Below are 21,028 nucleotides of genomic sequence, written 5' to 3' on the forward strand. Positions count from 1 at the left end.
TCAAGGGGTACTCGGTTCAGCTCGGGTGCATTCTCCGGAGCACCGTCTCGATCAACACCGAGAACCTAAGGCATAAGGACTGAGGGAATTTGCGCAGCCTCCTCTTCACGAAGCTGCACGAATGATACAAGTTCCCCGCTGAGTTTGCAAACACACGCCTCTCAGGGAATAAAGTGAACAGTGCCGCCCTCATGAGGATGAGCACAGCCCTGTCTACATGGAGAAGCACGGTGAAGGCAATGATTGAAAAAGGTGATAGTTATGACAAGATCAAGGCGAAATATCCTTTGATGAGCGAAGATGACTACAAGGAGTTCAAGATCAAGTGCGAGAGCAGCGCAACCTCCGAATCAAGTCAGTGGGGGAAAGAAATGCGGGAGTTGAACTTAGGGGTCCACCAACTCGGTCCCGGCGGTTACAGAGTGGCGGAGCCTATATGGGACAAGGAGGACGCGGAGCGTGCCGAGCAAGGCCTACCACCCCGCTTCGAGAAATTACGTGACAAGCAGACCAGGAACTTTGTCAGGGCCCGGTACAAGGAGGACCCGGTAACAAAGGAGCTTACCACGGATCCGAAGACCAGGGCGCTTGAGCTTGTTCTGGTAAGGAATACACCCCCGCGTAATTAGCTCCATATGGTTGCATTCTAATTAATGAAGCCAAATTTCTAAATGGTTCACATTCCTTCCGCAGGAGGCTGAAAGCAGTAGCGCGGGGTCGTCTCAGAGCTCCCCTTTTGACACCCCTTTAAATAGGGCGTTGAACGTAATGAAAAACAAGGATAAGCTCAGTAAGCCGTCGTCAGCTGGTCGTGTGGCCGGCAAAGGCTTGTCCACAAAATGGTCGTCATACTATACCGCTGGTGGGCGAAAGGAGAAAAAGACCAGCTCGGAAAGCCAGTCGTGCGAGGTTCAAGAACTCAAGGCACAAGTGGCACGGATTCCGGAGATTGTCCAAGAGCAAGTGCAACAACAACTGGGAACGACGCTCACCGCCATTGTGCCTACCTTGATTCAGGGGCTGACGACATGGATTGCGGGCGGCCAACAGGGGCCTCCCCCGGTTCCCAGCTTCACGGCCAGCAACTCGCACAACGCGCAGGCGGCGCCATTGGTGTCTCCGGCGGAGGCGGTATTCGTGTCTCCGGCGCCGGCACGGGCATTGGAGCTTAATGCACCCGAGTGTACGCCGGCCGGCACCTCGCCAGCAAGCGGCCCCTCCGTCAGTTGCACGCGCACGCCCGCCGTTGGCGGTGCCTCGACATTAGCCGAGCTCGACGGCATCACGGTAACTAAGCCTCTCGGCTGATGACTTCATCTCCTTGCCTTTGACTGGGCATCCCTGACGCCCTACATGTTTTTCGCAGGGCGCCACCGATGTTCCTTGCACTCTCCTGCACTTCGTGGGCGGCGAGTTGGTCGATGTCGCCAAGGGCAGAATCGTTCAACCGGGCAACCGCGTGTTCCACGGTGCCACCCACCTTGTATAGGGTTGAACTGGTTCGGGTGCTGCCAGGCTGCGACGAGTTGTTACCTCCGATTCGACCCGCTGGGGCCGACGAAGATGATGTGATGACCCTCAGCGCCTGTGTAAGCTGGCCCCTGCTTTGGCCGAAGAGCCAGATTCGTTTGGGGGCGGGGGACACCACCCCACAGACAAGACCGCCAGTCGTGCCAGCGCCAAGCCATGGCAAGAACGCCGCAACGCTACCGGACATGCCGGACATCCCTATGGCACAGGATCCGGACGACGACGACAACGACGGCGGTACATTTTCCAACGTCGATAAGTACTTTGCCGAACATGGGTACGGTGACGAGTTCTGCGGGCCTCCTTCTCAAGAACCCAACCCTCAAAAAGACGACCGCGATCTAGCTGGTACGGCGGAGAAACCCAATTGCAACAGGCGTCGTCTGGCGTTCAGTTCTCAGGAGACGCCTCCAGCTGCCGCCTTCACCGAGCCTCAGATAGCTGAGGTGCCAAATATTATCAGCCCCAACACGCTCAAGAAGGCGGTCTGTGAGCAGAACTCGATCCCATTACAGCAGATCAGGAAGAAGGGACGGAAACAAAAGACTAACAAGGGTGCCAGTGCGAGCCAGCCGGCACCGAGTACGATCCGTGCTCAGGACGGGCCACCTTCACCTAAGGATATCTCGAGGAGGGTGCATGTGGCGGGTAGGCCGATGCTACCGACAAATATGTTCAATGCTGCAACCGGTGCTATGCGGAGTCTGCATGACAGTGTTCTTTCTTTGGAGAAGCGGCGTCTCAGAGAGAATGATGTGGCATACCCGGTTTTCGTGGCCAAGGTGCCAGAGGGCAAGGGCTTTGTGGATAGTGCCGTCGGGGGTACGATCGTCCTGCGGTTTGATGACATCTTTGCTATGCTTAACCTTCATCCGCAGCACTACACCTTCGTTCGGCTGTTTTCGCTGAGTATGGAGATGCGGATCATTAGAGACAAGACCCCGGACATTGTGATAGTCGGCCCCTTCTACATGCGTGCCAAGATCTTGGGCAGCGCTGGGGACCGGCAAGTCGCGAGTTCACACCTCGAAGGCGTCATTCTGGCAAACCCAGATAAGGATAACTTCCTCGTGCCTTACTTTCCCGAGTAAGTCATCTCCTAACCGCCCCGTAACATATGATTTCTTAGATTTTGATCGTTCTTTTTTTTTCTAACATTCCGTGTTCTGTGCAGTGACACACATTGCACACTCATCCTCTTAAGCCCGAAATATTCCATGGCCACGTATTTCGACCCGGACCGTGACTCCAAGATAGACTACAAAAATATCAAGAAAGTTCTTGATGATGCTCTCCCCGGCTACGCCGCATCTGGAGGCACCTTTAAGAGGCCAGTTCGTCGGTACGGCAGGCACGTGTTCACCCACAATACGACGTTCCCCTGCGTCAAGCAGCTGCCTGGCGGTCAGAAGGATGCCTACTACGCCCTCCATCACATGCGGGCGATCGTGCGGGACCATAATCACCTTCTGCTACCAAATAATCTCAAAGATTGGGCCGCAAGCTTGGCGGCAATCCAGGACGCGGACATCCGACAAGAATTCTTTCGCATCCAGTCGGAGTTTGCAGAAATCATCCATCAAGATGTCCTTCGTACCTCGGGGCAGTTCTACCTCAAATTTCAACCGTCCAACAGCGAGATAGACACAACGCTACAAATGCAGGCTGACAACGCCCGCGACTTCATGACCATCACGACAGACGGCGGCTTCATCCACGCTCCGGTCCCATGAGTCGAGTCGAAAGTAGTGATGCTATGTGTAGTTCTGAAACATTGATTAGCTCATGTTGTAATTAAACTTTAATGAACTTGTATGTCTCTTTGGTTTGGACAGTCGTTCAACTTAGATGTAATCGATGCTATTTGTTAGTAGGACCATGAATCGTGCTATTAATGTCTTGCTTTTCTCTTCTGATCCTTTTGTTGCATACTTATATATTGCTTATGTATTGTCTGTTGTTTGGCTAGTGCATAGAGATGCCGTCGTATGTCGTGTACAAGGGTAAGGTTCCCGGAGTCTACGACGACTGGGAGGAGTGTCGGAGACAGGTTCACCGTTTCAGCGGTAACAGTTACAAAGGGTACACCACTAGGGCAGAGGCGGAATCTAGATACGCGCGCTATCTAGCGGGAGAGAGGAGGGAGCATTGGAGGAACCGGATGAAGACCAGTTTCATCGCGATGATGCTCATCGTGATGACCGCAGCTCTCTTCTATGTGATGGTAGTTTAGATGATCGATATCGACTTGTAATGTGAAGACAAACTCGCTACTCGCGGTCTCGAGACTTGTAATGTTCTATCTTTGTTCGATCTTTTGAATTCGAAGACTAATATGATGAATTGTATTCGGAGACTAATCTTCTATTGTATTCGATGAATCTGCTGTTGCTGTGTGGTGCTGCTTATGTTCTGTCCAATAATATATTTTGTAATCTGTGCAAAAATCAGAAGAAAAAAATAATCCCTAATATACATACTAATGGCGCATCACGCCAACGTGCGCCATTACTATGCCAAAGGATACTAATGGCGCATCACACCGCAGTGCGCCATTAGTATGCCAGAGGGTACTAATGGCGCATCATCCAGCAGTGTGTCATTAGTATGCCGAAGGATACTAATGGCGCATCACACTGCAGTGCGCCATTAGTATGGCAAAGCACATGGGTATATATGGCCCCCTGGGAGGCATACTAATGGCGCACCGTGACCTATACTAATGGCGCACTGCCTGGTGCGCCATTAGTAAAAAATACTAGTGGCGTGGTGCTAGTGGCGCACCAGTAGTGCGCCATTAGTAGGCAAAACTGGTGCGCCACTAGTAAGCCTTTTCTAGTAGTGATGGACGTGCTTAGCATTTTAAAAAGACAAAAATGACTATGTTACAAGAGAAATTTACGTGCTTAGTAGTGAATTTGACTCCTGTACAAGAAAAATGACAACTTGTATGGTTGTTCATCTCAAGAAATACAATTGTATTTTTTATTTGATTTATTTGGTTAACCGTTCGGTTTTTCGGTATATACCATAAAAACCAAAGTTCAAATCGGTATGAAAAGTTCATACCATATCGAAACCATAAACCATAAAAACCATAAAATTAGTTCGGTTCGGTTTATTTTCGGTATGGTTTTTCGATTCGGTTTTCAAATGCACAGAGTGAGGTGCAACCTGTGTAATGGCACCGGAAAAAAAACTATGAAACAGGGCCTCATAGTCTCTCGCCTACAAACCAATCGAGCTTCAGAGTTGTTACACGTTTCAGGAAGATCAGATTTTTTATGTAGTGGACCCATATTTGGAAACTCTTTTTTGGTGGGTAGTATTCGAAAACTCTCTTTACTCGGAATAACAAGATAAAATCACTCAAGTTATGAGGATACGTTAGAGCAGAAAATAGATTGATGGTGTATCCGCATACTCGCTGGTTTGAAAACAAAAATACTTTTCTTTTCTACCCATGAGACTAAACTTTGATTCTGCATCAGGGCCCGAATTTCCGAGATACCGTGAGATATACCATGCTAAACTTGTTTTGTCTGTCTTGTGTAATCCATATTTAGCACCACGTGACACATCTGGTAAGCAATCCAAACTAATTGCCATATTTGGCTCCACGTTATGATTCCATATTTAGCTTCATGTATCCTTGCGGCTTTACCCAGTCTGCTCGTTCCGCATCTGGTGGAAGACAGAGAGGCAAACGGAAAGCTCAAATTCAGTGGTGAAGTTGGGTTGCGATTCTTGAAGATTTTTATTTATTCTAGATGTTTTCAACCAATAGATCTGATGTTTGGGACAGGGTCCATGCCAAAGCTAGAAAAACTAGAGCTTAATTATATTCGCATAGTTGAAGCCAACTGTTTGGGCTTTGGAATTGAAAACCTCCCTTGCCTCAATAGTGTCAAATGCATTGGTATTGAGGGTGATGATGGCATTCTTGAAGCCGTGAAGACTGCCATGGAGAGAGGAGCCAGCACACATCCCAACCACCCTAGTCTACTCTTTGAGATATGTTGAGTAAACAAGGCAATAACCGGGGAGTTGCTGCATGTTTCTGAAGTTTAACAGTGTTAGCTCGATCATCTCTATTTTATGATACACCAGTTCACTGTATTCTCTCCGTTGGATAAGGTATTACTAGAAGGGTGGGTTGCTTCTGCTCATCGTCCGGGTGGCTGATTCCGAAGTTTAATACTCCCTCCGTCCGGAAATACTTGTCGGAGAAATGGATGTATTTAAACGTATTTAAATTATAGATACATTCACTTTTATTTATTTTTTCAATAAGTATTTGCGGACGGAAGGGGTACTAGTGTCTAGCATGATTCATTTCTCTTTTATGATACACCAGTTCACTGTATTCTCTCTGTCGCATAATGTACTATGGATAATGATACAAAATTGTAGAATTGGTTAAGACTGCTACTGTACTGCATTTGTCTGTAATAATCAGTCATCCGTGTCGATGGTTTAATATTATCGGGTGACCATTTCTAGCCATCATTCTCTTGTTGTGATGCGCTTTGCCAAGTCGCCATTCTGTAGCTCTAGTGGTAATACATTTTACATTTGCTCTTTTATCCACCTTTAGTCGCCATGCTCTTTGTTGGACTAAACGCTTGATAAGCTCTGCTTCTTCGCATTAGTTCTCACGATAATTTGGATGCTGTTATATATCGCTAGATTATGGATCTTAATATACGCCTGCCACCTGGTATGTACTACTGTCAAATAAACAAACTATTGACTTTACAGTTCATCTGTTAATCATTTGCAGTGGCAACGTACCAGATCAGTACTGGCCGATTGGGCACTTGCGTGTTCTGGCTGATCAATGCTGTTGGCAACCAGATTGAGACCAGATTAATTCCTGCAGTCTTTCTGAATGGGTAAAAACTGCCTTAGGTTAGAGATTAGCACACGTGTGAGGTGCTGACAGTTGCATTCTTGGTTAGTTAAAAACACCGGCTATGCATGGGTAAACAAGCCAAAAAACAGGAACATCGACAACATGAATGCTTCGTTAGCAGACGTTTAAAACAAGACAAACAAGTTAAAAACACCGGTTCTTGTCATTTCTGAATGCTTCGTTAGCAGACGTTAAGGACACACAGCCACACTCTCTTGTTGATGGGCTCAAGAGAGGCTGCTGTACTGCATGGAGGTAAACAAGCCAAAATCCAGGAACATCGACAACATGAAGCCAAATATGGCAATTAGTTTGTCTTGTGTAATCCATATTTAGCTTCCAAATGACAAGAACCCAGAAGTGGTTTGTGCTAGCTTAACTCTATGTGAGATTTATTTTATCTTTTTGAGGGGCAACTCTGTGAGATATATAAACCATCAAAGAAAAAAGAATATGTGAGACAAGGCAGGCCTTATACAGGTCTTGTACTTGGGCTAGACCCACGTGGTGGGCTTGTTTGCGACGGAGGCCGCCGACATTTGTAGAACATTATTTCTATCATATCCTTGTCTAAAATAAAAAAAATCTGCCGTATTTCCAGTTACATATTTGCGTACCCAAAAATAAATACATAGTTGTGTATTTGTGCCCCTCAAAAAATAATATTGTGTGTTTGTGGCTACAGCAGCACAAAACTGGTTAGACGTATAATAATCATGTCCTTTTCTGTTCTTGCAGTTCTTTTACCACAACAGAGCAATCTCTTCAGCGCTAAACATTCACCCTATTTTTGAAAACATATCCGCGAAACTCAGTAATTTTCCGCATAAAAGTCCGGTTTACACGCGGGTAAAACTGAAAGGCACCAACATGCAGATGCATACAGAAATTCAAATATACATATACATACTTTGTACTCCATCCGAGGCCTCGTTTACTTCTCCACCGTGTGCTCCAGGTAGGCTCCTCCTGCCATGGACAACGCTATGCACAGCTCCATCGCCTCCGTCCCAGCGTCCAGCGGCTCATCCAGCCGGATCGTTCACTCAAGGTCTTGGGGCTGGGTTTTCTGCCATGGCACACATGCTCTGTGAGAATACTACTCTGTTCTAGGTCCACAAATATCAGCTGCTAATGATAGAAGGGCTCAGGTTAAGAGGCCCGCAGAGTATTCGACATTACCGCCGTCTGGAATCCTCCTGATATGGACATCGATCATCACAGCAGAAGACAGCGTACTATCACCTGAATTCCTGAAAGACAGCAGCGACATCCAGATATCGATATCAGCGATCTTGTAGGCACCAGGGAAATATACAAGTAAGCAGCAACACATGCTTGCATAAACTCGTGGAAGGAAGGTGGCGGCGCTTCAGAGTAATTCGAAATCAGAAGGTGAGCTTTGTACTCAATATTACGTAACAGGGATGTGTGTACCTTGATGATTTGGCATCTCCATCCGAGGGGACACAAAATTAGGTGAAGCCATCTCTTGATGCTCCATGCCCGTGCTACAGCCAGCCAGGAAGCAGCAGCAGCACAAGTTTGATGTGATGGCGCTGGAACCAGCAAAATATATTGTCCTGCAGAGGCATTGCCAGAGTAGGAGTCAAGTTATGCAGGAAAGAATGGTAGATAATTAAAAGCATTAATTGGATATATATATATATATATACACACACAAAAGGCACATGGAAAAATAGATATCGCATGGATATGGACAAAAAAGGCAGGTATGACATGGCAGTAACTGAAGCATGGAAATACACAAAAACATAACAATAGAAAGAAAAGAAAAGAAAAACAGATCTGAACATGATACCCACTCTGCTATGACGTGAAAATACAGAGAAAAATCAAAGCTGCGAACAACACAAAACTTTAGGCCAACGAGGTAAAGCCATCCATCTTAACTCGACGTCCCTGCTACGGCCAGTGAGCAAGCAGCACAGGTTTCATGCAATGACACCAAGACCAAAGATAATTAAAGCATTAATTACATGTACAAAAAGGCAAGTATGACATGGAAATAAGTGACACATGTAAATATACAAAAGGCAGGAATGACATGGAAGTAACTGAAGAATGGAAATAGGCAAAAACATAATAATGGGACGGAAAAAAACATATCTGAGCATGATACCAACTCTGCCATGACGTGAGAATACAGAGAAAACTCGAAGCTGCGAAACAACACTAAAAGGATAGACTAACGAGGTGAAGCCATCTCTTAACTCGACACCCCTGCTACAGCCAGGGAGCAGCACAGGTTTCCTGCGGTAACACCGAGACCAGAGGTCGCTGGTTCCAAAGTATTATCCTGCAGGGGTATTGTCAATGAGGCTATTGCACGAAAGAATGATCCAAGAGTAAGCACTACATAGACAAAAACGTGAACAAGTCATGCAAAGAAAGAAAATGATTGATAACATGGAAAACAAAGACATGCTGATTACCACAGGAAACATCCGCAGGACAAAATAAGACAATAGCACAAAGTAAGAAACATGCTGCTGCACTCTCTCTAGGAAAGAAATGACAACAATGGGAAAGACAACCATATTCGAACATGATGCCACTCTCACATGGCGTAGAAACACAGGCACAACTTACAAGAACCAGCTGGGAAACACAACATACATACATAGGGCAGAAAGAAACAAAATCCTCCCGGAAAAAGCGCAATGGAAAAAAGGCAAAAGCATAATAATGGCAAAACAAAAACATATATGACAGTAAAAATAAAGACAAAGCTCAGCAAGAACCAGATGGGAAACAACACAACATTAGGGAGGAAAAAACAAAATCCTTTTGGAGGAAAATCATAACTTCTTTTGGCACCTTCTGGCACTTAGCAGTTATAAATGGTGACCAGTATAAGCAGCTGGGGGATATACAGAGGGCTGCAGCAACCTGCAGATGCCAACCATCTCCGCCAAACCGTGACGACTTTTAACACGACCGACTATGAGTTAGGTGATTGCTAGGAACAGGATACGGAGCTATGGTCTGTACAACAAAGGGAGAAAAGATGGGGTCTAGTCTGGTGTCAGTTTTCTCTGAACAAACAACAACATGGGTTCTGCTACGCTGACCTAAAACTACTGTCCAGGGATACATTCGAGCCACCCTTGCATGTTGAGACCATGCGGAATGCTTGAATTCATCCCAGATCTTCATATGCCACTTCGGTACAAGCCATAGAGTTCAACTCATCACACAAGTTCACTGCATACGCAGCCATGTTTGTCTGAGTGCACAGAGGTCTAGGAAGCCATTGCAACGATGATGATGATGATGATGATGGAGGTGATATCAACTTCAATACAAGGATGAATGTGCCAAATCTGGTTCATGGTTCGGTTTTGCCCCCAAGGCTTGTGAAACCATGTCTGCTTCTTTTAGGTCCCATGGAGCCAATGCCTGATGAGCGACAGCATAGTCTGCAAGGTGAAATTCGCTTCTCCACATGTAACAGCTTCCTAGATATGTACATGCTATGATTTGGGGGCTGGAGCCACATGCCAATGCCTCTCGACCAACTTATCCACAAATGTTTGAATCTGCATTATTTGCAACACACCGAGGGTTAAAACTTATAAAGAAGCAACAGCAAGTTTTCTGCATTTAAAATAAACAAATATATTATACAGAAAATACTACGATGAAGGAACAGAATCCTAATCTTCCATTTAATTTGATTGATAGAAAGCCCTGAAAAATCAGTAAGGTAGAGCCTGAAAAAACTTGCTACGAATTAATCTTGCACGCACCTTAGTTTTCCTTCTAAAATCAAGAAATTCATTGGCAGTCATCAGCTTCTCTCCCTCGGTGCATGCATCAATTATCTGTTGAGACCAGAGCAAGCATACAGCAGTCAGTACTATTACTTATACTACATGACCTAATGCACTATGCAGTAAATCGGAACAAGCAGAAAAAGGCTAATGGAAATAAGGCTAACAAAATAGAGCAACACAGATGGTATTACAAGGAAAACAAACATTCTAATGTATATATCTACAGTTCAACACCCCTGACATTATAACCAAAAACATGAGGTAATTATTCAAGTTGATATTTCAAATACTATACCAGTTCAGAAAGGGTGTGTAAGATACCTTTGTGACAGCTTTCCGCATCATTGTCTTGTATGCCTCCCTGTCGATCTTTTTACTTTTGTACAGTGGCATCAGTAGTGTGCTAATGAAAGCTATCAGCCCCTGTTTTATATGTTCTACACCTCGGGATTGTCCTTCTGATGCAGGTTTGCTTTCTGCAACCTGCGAGGCAGAACTTTTGCATGTCTGCTTTTGGCTACCTGAACCTTCTTCCATGGGGATGCGTATCCGACTGTAGAATTCTTTATCTGCTTCCATTGCTTGTGCTTGCCACCTCTCAATGGCTATAGGATGTTTGACACCATCAATGGAGACTGCATCAGTATCAACCCATGCCCTAGTAAAACGACTGTCTACAGCTCCACTCTCTGCAGAATTGTCCTTAATATTAATTAGGCAGGCTTTCTCGTTTGAATAGCTCCTCTGGGTACAGTTATCAACAGTCATTTTCGAGCTGTCAACATCAGGACAATTGGCGTGCTCAGCTGATGAGTTCTTAGTTTTGCCATTCCTGGAATCAATCTCCGATATGCATTCAAGTCTCCCATGCTTGTCACTTGTCATTTTCTTTCTTGTATCAGATTCGTCCAAATGATGATCACGCCTTGCAAAATCTCCAAATGAAGGTATCTTTGGGAGTTCCCGAGGCTTGCTTATCACTGCCTCTGCGGATGCATATGCCTGCAAAGAAATGAAAAGTCTAAAAAATATGTACAGCAGCAACCAACAAGCCAATAAGATATACAACGGTATTCCATTTATATTTGTATTCATGCAGTTTTAAATGTACATTTCATTATATTGGACAGAAAAAGGTTTCCTTATCCTGGATCCACCATCAGAAAGTAGAAGTTCTGCATACGGCACTCTGAATTCTGTTTCAAACTACAACTGCTGAATACCTCATATTTTTATAATGACCAACATACGTATCCCCATCAATTACACTTGTCTGATTTTATTTATAAGTTCAACATTCAGAAACTAAATAAGAAAGTGTTACTGACGAACCTGTGCAGCTGCTATGGCAGCAACTCGAGCAGCCTCCGCAGCAGCAAATACAGCAGCTTCTTCCTCAGACATAACCATGCCTTGATCACCCTTGGGTTCCGGATCATGGTGTTGCTTCTGGGAACGAAGTGAGCTGCCATCAGATTTTGTAGCCATTATACTAGATAATTTCACAATCTTGTCAGGCTTCTTGCCAGTTCTGTGAGGTGAATGGCTCCCAGCAGATCTTACACGCTGTGCACCTGCTTCATTTGGCACATGCGAAGTGCGCATTCCTGAATGTAGATCCTTGCTCCTAGTCTTGCTCGATTCAACTGATGGCAATCGGCGCAGCATTTTGAGAGCACCGTTGCTGCCCTTTTCTTTACGGAAAACTTCTATCCACATACTGACCAACTGGCGAGCTATGGCACGAATATCTCGACTAGTATGCACACAGACCTTTTCCTTTACAGTCCTCCCAATTCCTGTACAAAGTTCAGATTGAAGAGAATGAGGCATGTGATCAGCTCTATACTGACATTGCATAAATAAGCTCTATTCTCATTGGTGCGAACATTTGCTTCCTATTTTTCTTTTTAATAAGCTCTATTCTCATTGCCTAAACAGAAGCTATTGAGTAAAGTAACAAATCCCCCTCATCAAAACAGGCACACCTTGAGCTTCCCAGCCTAGCATCGGAGCAACGAGAAAGGGACCACACAGAGGAACAGAAATTATCTAACAAATAGTAAAGGGATTGGAATGATGCATACCAGACAAGCGAACAGCTACCAGATCGGTCGAAACGAGCAAAAGCAAGCGTACACAATGCCGCAACAGTTGAGTTGCATTTTTTCCCAGTGAATCCTGCCAGAAATTAAATGCACGAGCCAAAGAGTTGAATGTAAGAGAAGCTATGTTTATCCTGCTGTAAATAATAAGTTTACTAGAGAATCAACTTACAAGTATCCAAGAGTTCAGTTTAGTTAGCCCTTCTTTAGACCCAGCGAATGATTTAAGAGCATCTGGAGGGAGTTTCAGTAGTTCCTTGGCCAAATGTAGGCGCCCTGGTGTAGTGTTCGCACTGAAAAACATTTCTTGCAGTACAGATTCCTTGCTAGCTACTGCATACGATGCATCAGATGAGTTTTTGCATAGAGCAGTTGACAGTTCACGTGCTTCAAGTCTATTTGACATGTCTCTGACTTCATTTCTTTCACTATCTGACTGCACTTGGTATGTTTGTAGAGCTTCCACCTCAGCCACATAATCCTTACCACTGTGTACCAAGTCAATAATCCGAACTGCTTCTCGAAGACCACTTAAAATTGCACCACCAACAGTATCTGGATGCTCTTTGCATGTTGCTTCCCCAGCAAAAAATAAACAGTTTGCAACTGGCCGTCCTATGATGTCATAATCTTGCCCTGATGCTCCTACTGCAACATAAGAGTAAGCACCTCTACTAAAAGGATCAAGGCCCCAATTTGTGACAACTGACGCCACTGGATCTGGTACAGCAGCATCCGTAAAGAGCTTACGGAGAACCACCATAGCATGGCTAACATGAGCATCAGAACTGATACTCTGTCCATCTATAGCAGCCTTCCCAACAAGTAGAGCTATTAAAACTGGTGCGCCGACTGTCTTTTTGAGATTCCAAAACATAAAGCATTGTCCCCTTAAATCTGTTTGTTCCGCAGTTGCACCAAAATAATCCACATTTTCATCCCAAAAGACCTCAGGAAACTCCAATACTATTTTATTAAGAACACCAAATCCAAGCCTGTCAATGGAAGATGTTTTCCAGTCCGGCAAGGAAGGAGAAAATTTGATTGCATGTGCTTTCAAGCACCCAAGAGGAACAGTGATCAACACAGCATCTCCCACAAATTCAGCTCCATTCGAAGTGGAAACTTTAACAGTTTTCCCATTGATGCCACTAGCATCCGACTCCTCAGGCCTGTACATTACTTCGGTTACAACATGATTTAACTGAACATCAAGTCCTTCTGCAAGGCTCTCAAGAACAGCGCCATAACCACCTTTAATCATGCAATGAGGTCCTCCAAACCCTCCATACACATCATCTTGGTTCCAGTATGGAAGAGAGACAGATTTGAGCATTGCAGCACAACCATACTCTAAATGTGCAAAGTGCCAGTTCATAACTCTTCTTTCAAGAGGGCTGAGAACATCTATCTTACCATCCTCCCCACAATGAGCTATCTCCTTTTCTGTTGAAGCATTTTTGGAAATATCTGCACCTCCTCTACTGTTCATACTTATTAACTGATCATCATGCCCCACAGAAGAAATAGCATGGGCTGCACGTTTCTTCTTAAGAGTGTATTCCAATCCATCCTCAAGGGATAAACCCAGTGCACTTTCACCATTTTGTTCAAAAAGTTGTTCCATTTCATCAAGAAGGCCGTTGTATTCAGATTCCAACTCATCATCCAATTCATCGGGAACCTTGTTGCCAGTTACTACATCATAGAGAGGGCAAGCACTTTTCAGTACAGTCAGTTCAAGACCAAGCTGAGAACAAATCAAAGAGGATGGATCAGCCCTTCGTTCAGTTGCTATATCAGCCTCCACACCTGTAATAATGCTAGCACCCAAATCTACAGGAACTGAAAGCGATGTACGATCTGTATAAACACGACCACCAATCCTATCACGCGCTTCAAGAACAGTGACAGCAAAACCTTGACGCTGCAAATGGCGTGCTGCAGTTAAACCGGCCGGACCAGCTCCCACAATGATTATCTTTTTGCAGTGCCCTCCAGAATCAACTTTATGATTTACCTCACAGTTGTTTCCAGGATGTTCGATAACAGCTGCTTCTGGTTTATCGAGACTGGGGCCTTCAGTGTTTCCAACTGAAGTAATATTGATCGGTGGTAGTAATGCATCTCCACCTTCAGTTGATACATCTAGATTCTTTTCTTCAAATGCCTGTCCTGTGGACTGTGAATGAGGTATCAACTCTTGGGCATCGCAGTGAGCGTCAGGGACATTATTTTCCTTCGATTCTTCTGTCAAAGGTCCCAAAGCACCATAATCATGATCTTTATTCTGGAGAGATACAGCAACAATGTCACCTTCAACCCTGACTGGCTCCATTTTAGGTAATTCATTTAACTTGGCTACCTCCACAACCTCAGAACAAAGAGTTCCATGACCCTTTGTCGCCTTGCCTGATGCGATTCCAGCATTTATGTAACCCTACGAATTAATGAAATATCAAGTATTAGCATTTAGATGATTTTGGAATCTACCATATAGCACATATAATAGCTAAAAACAACAATCTGCAACAAGGAAAAAAAGATTAGTAGTAAACGGAGATCTAGGAACTGGTAAAAGGAAAGAATAAAATGTTCACATATTTCAACAGCTTATCCAGCAAGTCTTCAAGAAGGTATCATAACTGCAGCTAATGCCCAGCAATAGCTCACTACTGTACTGAATCGAAATTAAGCATATCTACGTAAGTAATAACACAGATGTCAGCAATGCAACTTACATTCTGATCTAAGAAACAGTACACGTCACGTATAAGTGTTTGACGTGGTGAATCATCTTCCATGGGAGCATTAGAAAGACCACAATCGGCAAGATCCAATAGATGTTTAACATCCTTGTTCCAGCAACTTAGAATCATGTTCCTGAAGTGAATACAGAAATAGTCAGTAACATGATGCAGGGTAAATCACATAAAGCATGGTGCAGTTAATTTATTGTCACAAAAAGAAACTAGGGCATGTAGCAAACATTAGAGGACAAACAAGATCAAAAGTACCTGCACTCCAGGTAGTCCTTAAGGCCACCCTTCCGCTTCAGGACATCCTTGAATTTTATCTTTTCCATTGGAGAAACAGCCTCCGCCATTAGGCCAGCACTTACAGCAGCAACACCTCGATTCTCAAGAACTTCCAACGCTTTAATTTTATCTTTTGGTTTGACAGATTGATCTGCAAAACCTGCTGAGGGGTTTGAGAACAGCCCCCCCTGCTCATGCATCAGAGTTTCCCAATCAGCATCTCCCTCGTATGCCATGTCACCATGTTTACGTTTCCTAGTATTTCGTGTTAGGCGTTTCACCTTTGATGCATTCTCCATGTCCTCAAAATTGGATGGTGCTGCCACGTCAATGCTATCGATTTCTTTTGCAGATGCTGCCATGTTATGAGAGGCACGTGAATCCTTTGCGGCACACGACCCACGAACCCCATAAGCAGCTGGCTGATCTAAGCTTTCTTCTGTTGGCACAGCTGCATTTGGTTTGATATTGCCATATTTAACGTCGCCTGTACTACCTGCTTTATTGTCCAGCGAGGAATTAGACTGCACAGTTGTAGACCTTGCCAAGAGAAATTTATTTTTGCGCCGCCGCTGCTTCGACGACGCATCACTTTCTGCTATCTCAACTGGTTTAGCATCAGCACTAACCGAAGGCAACTCCTTCCTTCTAACAGGTTTCTTGGGCGCTTCTTTTGGTTTTCGACTAGGTTTCCTTTTGATGGTTGGTGCAGGTGGCTTATCTTGAGAAAAACCTGCATCAGCATTTATATCCTCTGCCAAGGTTTCGGAGCATGTCCGTGCATCAGAAACACCATCAGCGGATGCATTTGCTGCACTGTAAGATGCTTTTTCAGCAGGTTCTCCTCCTGAACAAGGATTTAAGGCAATGCAGTTATCAGCCCTTGCTGGAACTTCGACACAATGACTTGCCCCATCAGAAGAGTTTCTAGATCCATCCTCCACAATTCTACTGGTTTCCATGTCTTGCAGAAGCGTCTCTCCTAGCGATAAACCATCATCCGCAGCCTCTTCTTTATCCACAGCCTCTTCTTTCTCATCGGGCTTCCTTTCTGAATCAGGGGGAGGCCCAGGAGCCGCCAATTCTCCAACGGGCGATTCTCCAACGGCTCGACGGGCGGCAGCCCTAGAGCGCCTAACAGAATAAGCAGCCTTTGGCCTCGCCTTTGACCTCCTGGGAGACGCATCACCTGCCATTGCCTTCGCATAATTCTCAGCGGCGAGGGCGGCCCTCATCTCCTCCATCTCTGCCTTGGTGCGCCGCCTCCGCCTCTTCTTGGTGCCCTTGGCAGTCTCATCCGAAGCCAGGCCACCAGATCCGCCGTTGAGGGCCTCCTCTGCCTGCGAATCGGCAGCCTCCACGCCCTCTGCCTCCTCATCCTTCGAGGCCTGCTGCCGAGTCTTGCGACCAGGCTTCCTGAAGAGCACCGACAGGGAGTCCCCCAACCCTAAATCACCGCCGGGACCTTTTAAGCCATCCCCCAACCCTAGATCAACGCCGGGGCCTTTCAAGCCGTCCTCCCCAGGAACCACATTCGCGACGGCCTCCAGGTCGCCGCCCTCGTCGGCGACGCCCTCGCCCATGTCCTCGACATCGCCGCCGCCCGGCAGATCTTCCGGCCCGGCGGCGACGGCGACGGCCTCGCCGCCGTCGGGAACCGCAGGGGCGTCGACGGCGTCATCCTCGTCCTTGCCCTTCTTCAGCCGCTTCAGCTTCTTCCGTATGTTGGCCAGGGTGTCGTCCATCGGCCCCGACGCCACGCCCGCCCGCCGCGCCGGCTAGGGTTTGGGCCTCCAGGGCACGGGGCAGGGGACGGGCTCGCGAGGCGCGCCTGTGCCGACGGGGCACGGCGACCGGGGAAAGGGCGGCGGGCGGCGGTGGGGTGGGATGGGAGCGGAGGGGAGCGGAGGCCGGTCGCCGCGCCGGAGGCCGCCGGCGGAGATGGGCTGGCTGGCGGTGTGGGTTTTGTGGCACGTTTGGTCGGTCGCCGCAGTACTATGTTGGCAGCAGTAAAGGGGGGAATATTTTAGGGGTCTAGAAAATGGGTTTGCTGAAATACCAGCGGCGCAGGCATGGTGGAAACCCTTCCCTGATCTGCGAATCCGGGCCGTCGAGACTCCGGCGGACGGCCCGGATTAGGCATGTGGTTAATGCCCGGTCCGGCCTCTCGTGGTAGAGAGGGACATGTTTCGCTGCCGGCGTGCCTCCTCTCGCGCCGGAGGCGAGAGAGACGGTTTGCTGGGTAATCGTCGGACAACCAGGGTCTGCGCAGCGTGTTTCGCGCCAAAACTACAAACGCGTCGGTTTGTTGTGTCGTAAAGGTACCATTAAAGCCAGTTAGTAAATAGGGATTATATGTGACCGAAGGTTACAACCACGCGCGGACGTCCTCGGTAGAAGACGGTATCCGACAGACCCTAGTAACACGCCAAGTTTTCATATGGGCCCTACCCAACGGACCCTAGTAACACGACAAATTTTCATATGGGCCCTACCCGACGGACCCTAGTAACACGCCAAGTTTTCATATGGGACCAACGCTACATCAGCATGCTTGCTTTTTTCGTGGCGCGGTCGGATGTCAAAGCTCACTTTGCATACATGTATGGACAATCCGCAATTCTACCACAGAGAAATCCAGGAGTCTCCATGTCTCTCTGTGTTCCGTCATACCCTTTCTTGTTCTTCAATATAAAACTTTGAGATTCACGCTCATTTCAAGGGATTTAGTGACTTGTGATGTGCCTTGGGATTTTCTTGGCTGCCAGCCGCGCAAGGCAAAGCACGGAGGAGACCCTTGGTCATGGAGCTTTATTTGTTTTCAACGCTTCGGTGTTGGAATTATGCATCAGTAAACAAGTAGTGTATCTGTGTATTTTACACACACACACACAAATGTTTTTGTCTTCATCGTGTATTTTGGGAAGTTTTCCTCATGAGTCAAACACACCACCACATTCATTCCGATGAAAATAAAGCCAATAAAGGAAGATCATGGCTTGAAGGTTATTGGAGAAGTGGCCATGATGTGTGGCTCATTGAATATTTGCAACCCACACTATCACATTCGCTTCAATGTGATAAAGCCAACAAAAGAAACATCATAGCCTTTGAATGCTCTAGATTGAGAAGTGTTCATGATTCGCGGCTTATCGAAGCTTTGCGACCCGCAACACCATATTCATTGCGACACGATAAATGCCAACCAAAGAGTATCATGGCATTTGAATGCTCCGGATTGAGAAGTGATAATGAGCGCAACTTACCGAAGCTTTGCAACCCACACCACCATATTCATTGTGACGAAATAAAGTCAACAAAAGAAACATCATGGCCTTTAATGTTTTCTGAATTGAGAAGTGCCCATGATGTATGGCTTATCAAATCTTTGCTCCCTTCGGCCTATCCCGTTCAGAACACAAGACAGCGGGCAAAAAGGTGCAACTATTGGAAGTACATTGCATTTGCAAATTCCTAACTACCATGATCCAAAGAGATTAAGACTACTCTACCACGTTGATTTCAAATACGTAGAACCCACATATGTAATAATGTATAGATAAACAAGGATCACTAGTCTAGTTTTTTTTTCTAATGGGCATAAGAAATAAGAGCGGAAAGCACGGGGGGACATTGATCAAACAGGTAAATGACTAATTAAATTTGAATTCATAAGAGCCCGACTAATAACATGAGGCGTTGGATTATAGGTGTACGATGAATTAGACGGTTTAGCGGAACATATTTGTGCTTTTATGTTTGAGTCCATTTTTCTTATTCTTTTTGAGAAAATGTCTGATTTGTTTCTTTAGCAATTCATAAATGTTATTAAGACTTTTTAGGAGAAAAATTATGACTCGATGGGAAACTGAAACCAAAATATTAATTTATAGCTCGCTTTACAAGCCGACCGATTTGTTCGATATGACTGGTAAGAACTGGCTCACGAATAGCCCATCTACGTGCGACTGGTGGCAACTCCTGGAGAGTTCAGGCGCCGAAAAGGATAGCCGGCACTCGCTAGCTTTGTTTGCGGGCCGCAACCCAATAGTGACACCTCCCTCTCGCGCATGCTAGCTTCCTCCCGTTCGTTGGTTTTTCTTTCGTTCATTATTATTACCTAAAGTACGTCCTTTCCCTAAAAAAAACGCTACAGTACGACCTAGTGTACTGCTTGCCTCAAAAGGAAAAAAACTACTGTACTACATGGCCAATAGTTTTCAAAATCTATGAACTATTTTCAATTTGCACGAATAAAAGTTTGGGGATTTGAGAAAAAATTAATGATTTTGATTAAAAAAGTTCATTGATTTTGAAGAAAATTTCACTGATTTTGAAGATAAGTTCACCAGTTTGTAAAAAAGTTCATTGATTTTTTGAAAATTTTGACTAATTTTTAAAAAGTTCATCAACTTTGAAAAAAAAACTTCAATTTTGAAAAAAAGTTCACAAATTTGTAAAAAGTTCATCAATTTTGAAAAAACATCCATTTGAAAAAAGTTTGCGGATTTTTCAAGAATAAGTTCACGAATTTGAAGAAAGATTTGAATTTTCAAAAAGTTCATGCATTTTAAAAAAGCAAAAGAAAGAAGAACAAGAAAAAAAAGAAAAAACAGAATAAGAACTGCCCGGAAAACAAACTGGTGAACTGTGAATGGAAGAAAAAATAAAAAATAAAGTTAATAGGCACACCCGTTGAGGTGTCCTAGTTGGTTACTGCGATTCAAACTTTTTCTGAGCGAAACTGCTATTCAAACTGAAGGAAGAGGTCCTGTGTTTGACTCGCGATGCCCACTTTTTTTTAAGTGTGCCTTAAAAGAGAAAAAAAAAGGGTAAATGGACAGGCCCAGCGTGGAGGGGTGTGTGCGCCGGTTGGGGAATTAGCCTGTAAACGGCGCTGAGGGCGTCAAATAGTAGTTGGCCACGTCCTGAGATGAGACTGGCTTGGCTCGGCCTGTAAATCAACACGACTATTTGTCTATTCTACTGTATCAACGATATTATCATCAATCAGCTGCTCACTCACACACACTCTTCCATCCAAAAAGAAAAGGAAAAACTCACACTTCTCTCTAAAAAAAACTACTTGCTCGCAATCTCCTTCGAAAACAAAATTATGCTCACACTATCATGTTTATTATTTATTGTTACTTAAACGTCCACTCCACATATTTTAATTTTGATCGCCATCCATCTAGAAAAATAAAATAAAACCGTCTTTCTTTCCGCTTTCAGAATTTCCTTTTTAGACTGTATATTTGCCTTTTCAAACGCCGAACTGAAGTCTGGATATACCAGGAAAAAAAACTGAAGTCTGGATTTGATGTGCAGGAGCAGGAGCATGTGCCTGATTGGCTTTACAGTACGTGTTGATAAGCAGTTCGAGTGGAGCAAACGCATGCTAGCTCCATCCGAGAGGGACCTCCCACCAAATTTGTACTGCGATCCACTGCTTATCAACAGCATAGAAACAACAGTCAAGCGGTTTCATCCACCCAAGTACACGATTCCACCCATAGAAAGACACAACAGTCAAGTGGTCTCATCCATCCTGCCCTGAAATTTTGTTATTTTTAACAAAACAAAAAAAATCAAACTTTGCCATGGAATGAAGGATTTTTTTTTTACACAAACAACATG

General features: G+C 45.1%; 1 protein-coding gene and 1 long non-coding RNA gene across 2 annotated transcripts; both read right to left on the minus strand.

Annotated features, from left to right (window-relative positions):
* Positions 1–7,209: 7,209 nt before the first annotated feature.
* Positions 7,210–8,771, minus strand: LOC141026329 (uncharacterized). The gene is made up of 4 exons (XR_012188274.1): positions 8,660–8,771; positions 7,883–8,028; positions 7,628–7,698; positions 7,210–7,514 (listed from the first exon to the last, which is right to left on the minus strand). It is a non-coding gene; the product is annotated as an uncharacterized lncRNA (long non-coding RNA).
* A 483-nt stretch (positions 8,772–9,254) lies between these two features.
* Positions 9,255–17,411, minus strand: LOC109743571 (lysine-specific histone demethylase 1 homolog 3). The gene is made up of 8 exons (XM_045230195.2): positions 15,368–17,411; positions 15,092–15,233; positions 12,523–14,790; positions 12,333–12,426; positions 11,578–12,044; positions 10,567–11,247; positions 10,219–10,293; positions 9,255–10,008 (listed from the first exon to the last, which is right to left on the minus strand). Exons 1-8 carry the CDS (start codon positions 17,131–17,133, stop codon positions 9,943–9,945), a joined length of 5,559 nt encoding a protein of 1,852 aa, XP_045086130.1. The 5' UTR covers positions 17,134–17,411; the 3' UTR covers positions 9,255–9,942.
* Between the last annotated feature and the right edge of the window lie 3,617 nt (positions 17,412–21,028).

This window comes from Aegilops tauschii, chromosome 6 (assembly GCF_002575655.3).
Source record: "Aegilops tauschii subsp. strangulata cultivar AL8/78 chromosome 6, Aet v6.0, whole genome shotgun sequence".
Taxonomy (NCBI): Eukaryota; Viridiplantae; Streptophyta; class Magnoliopsida; order Poales; family Poaceae; genus Aegilops; species Aegilops tauschii.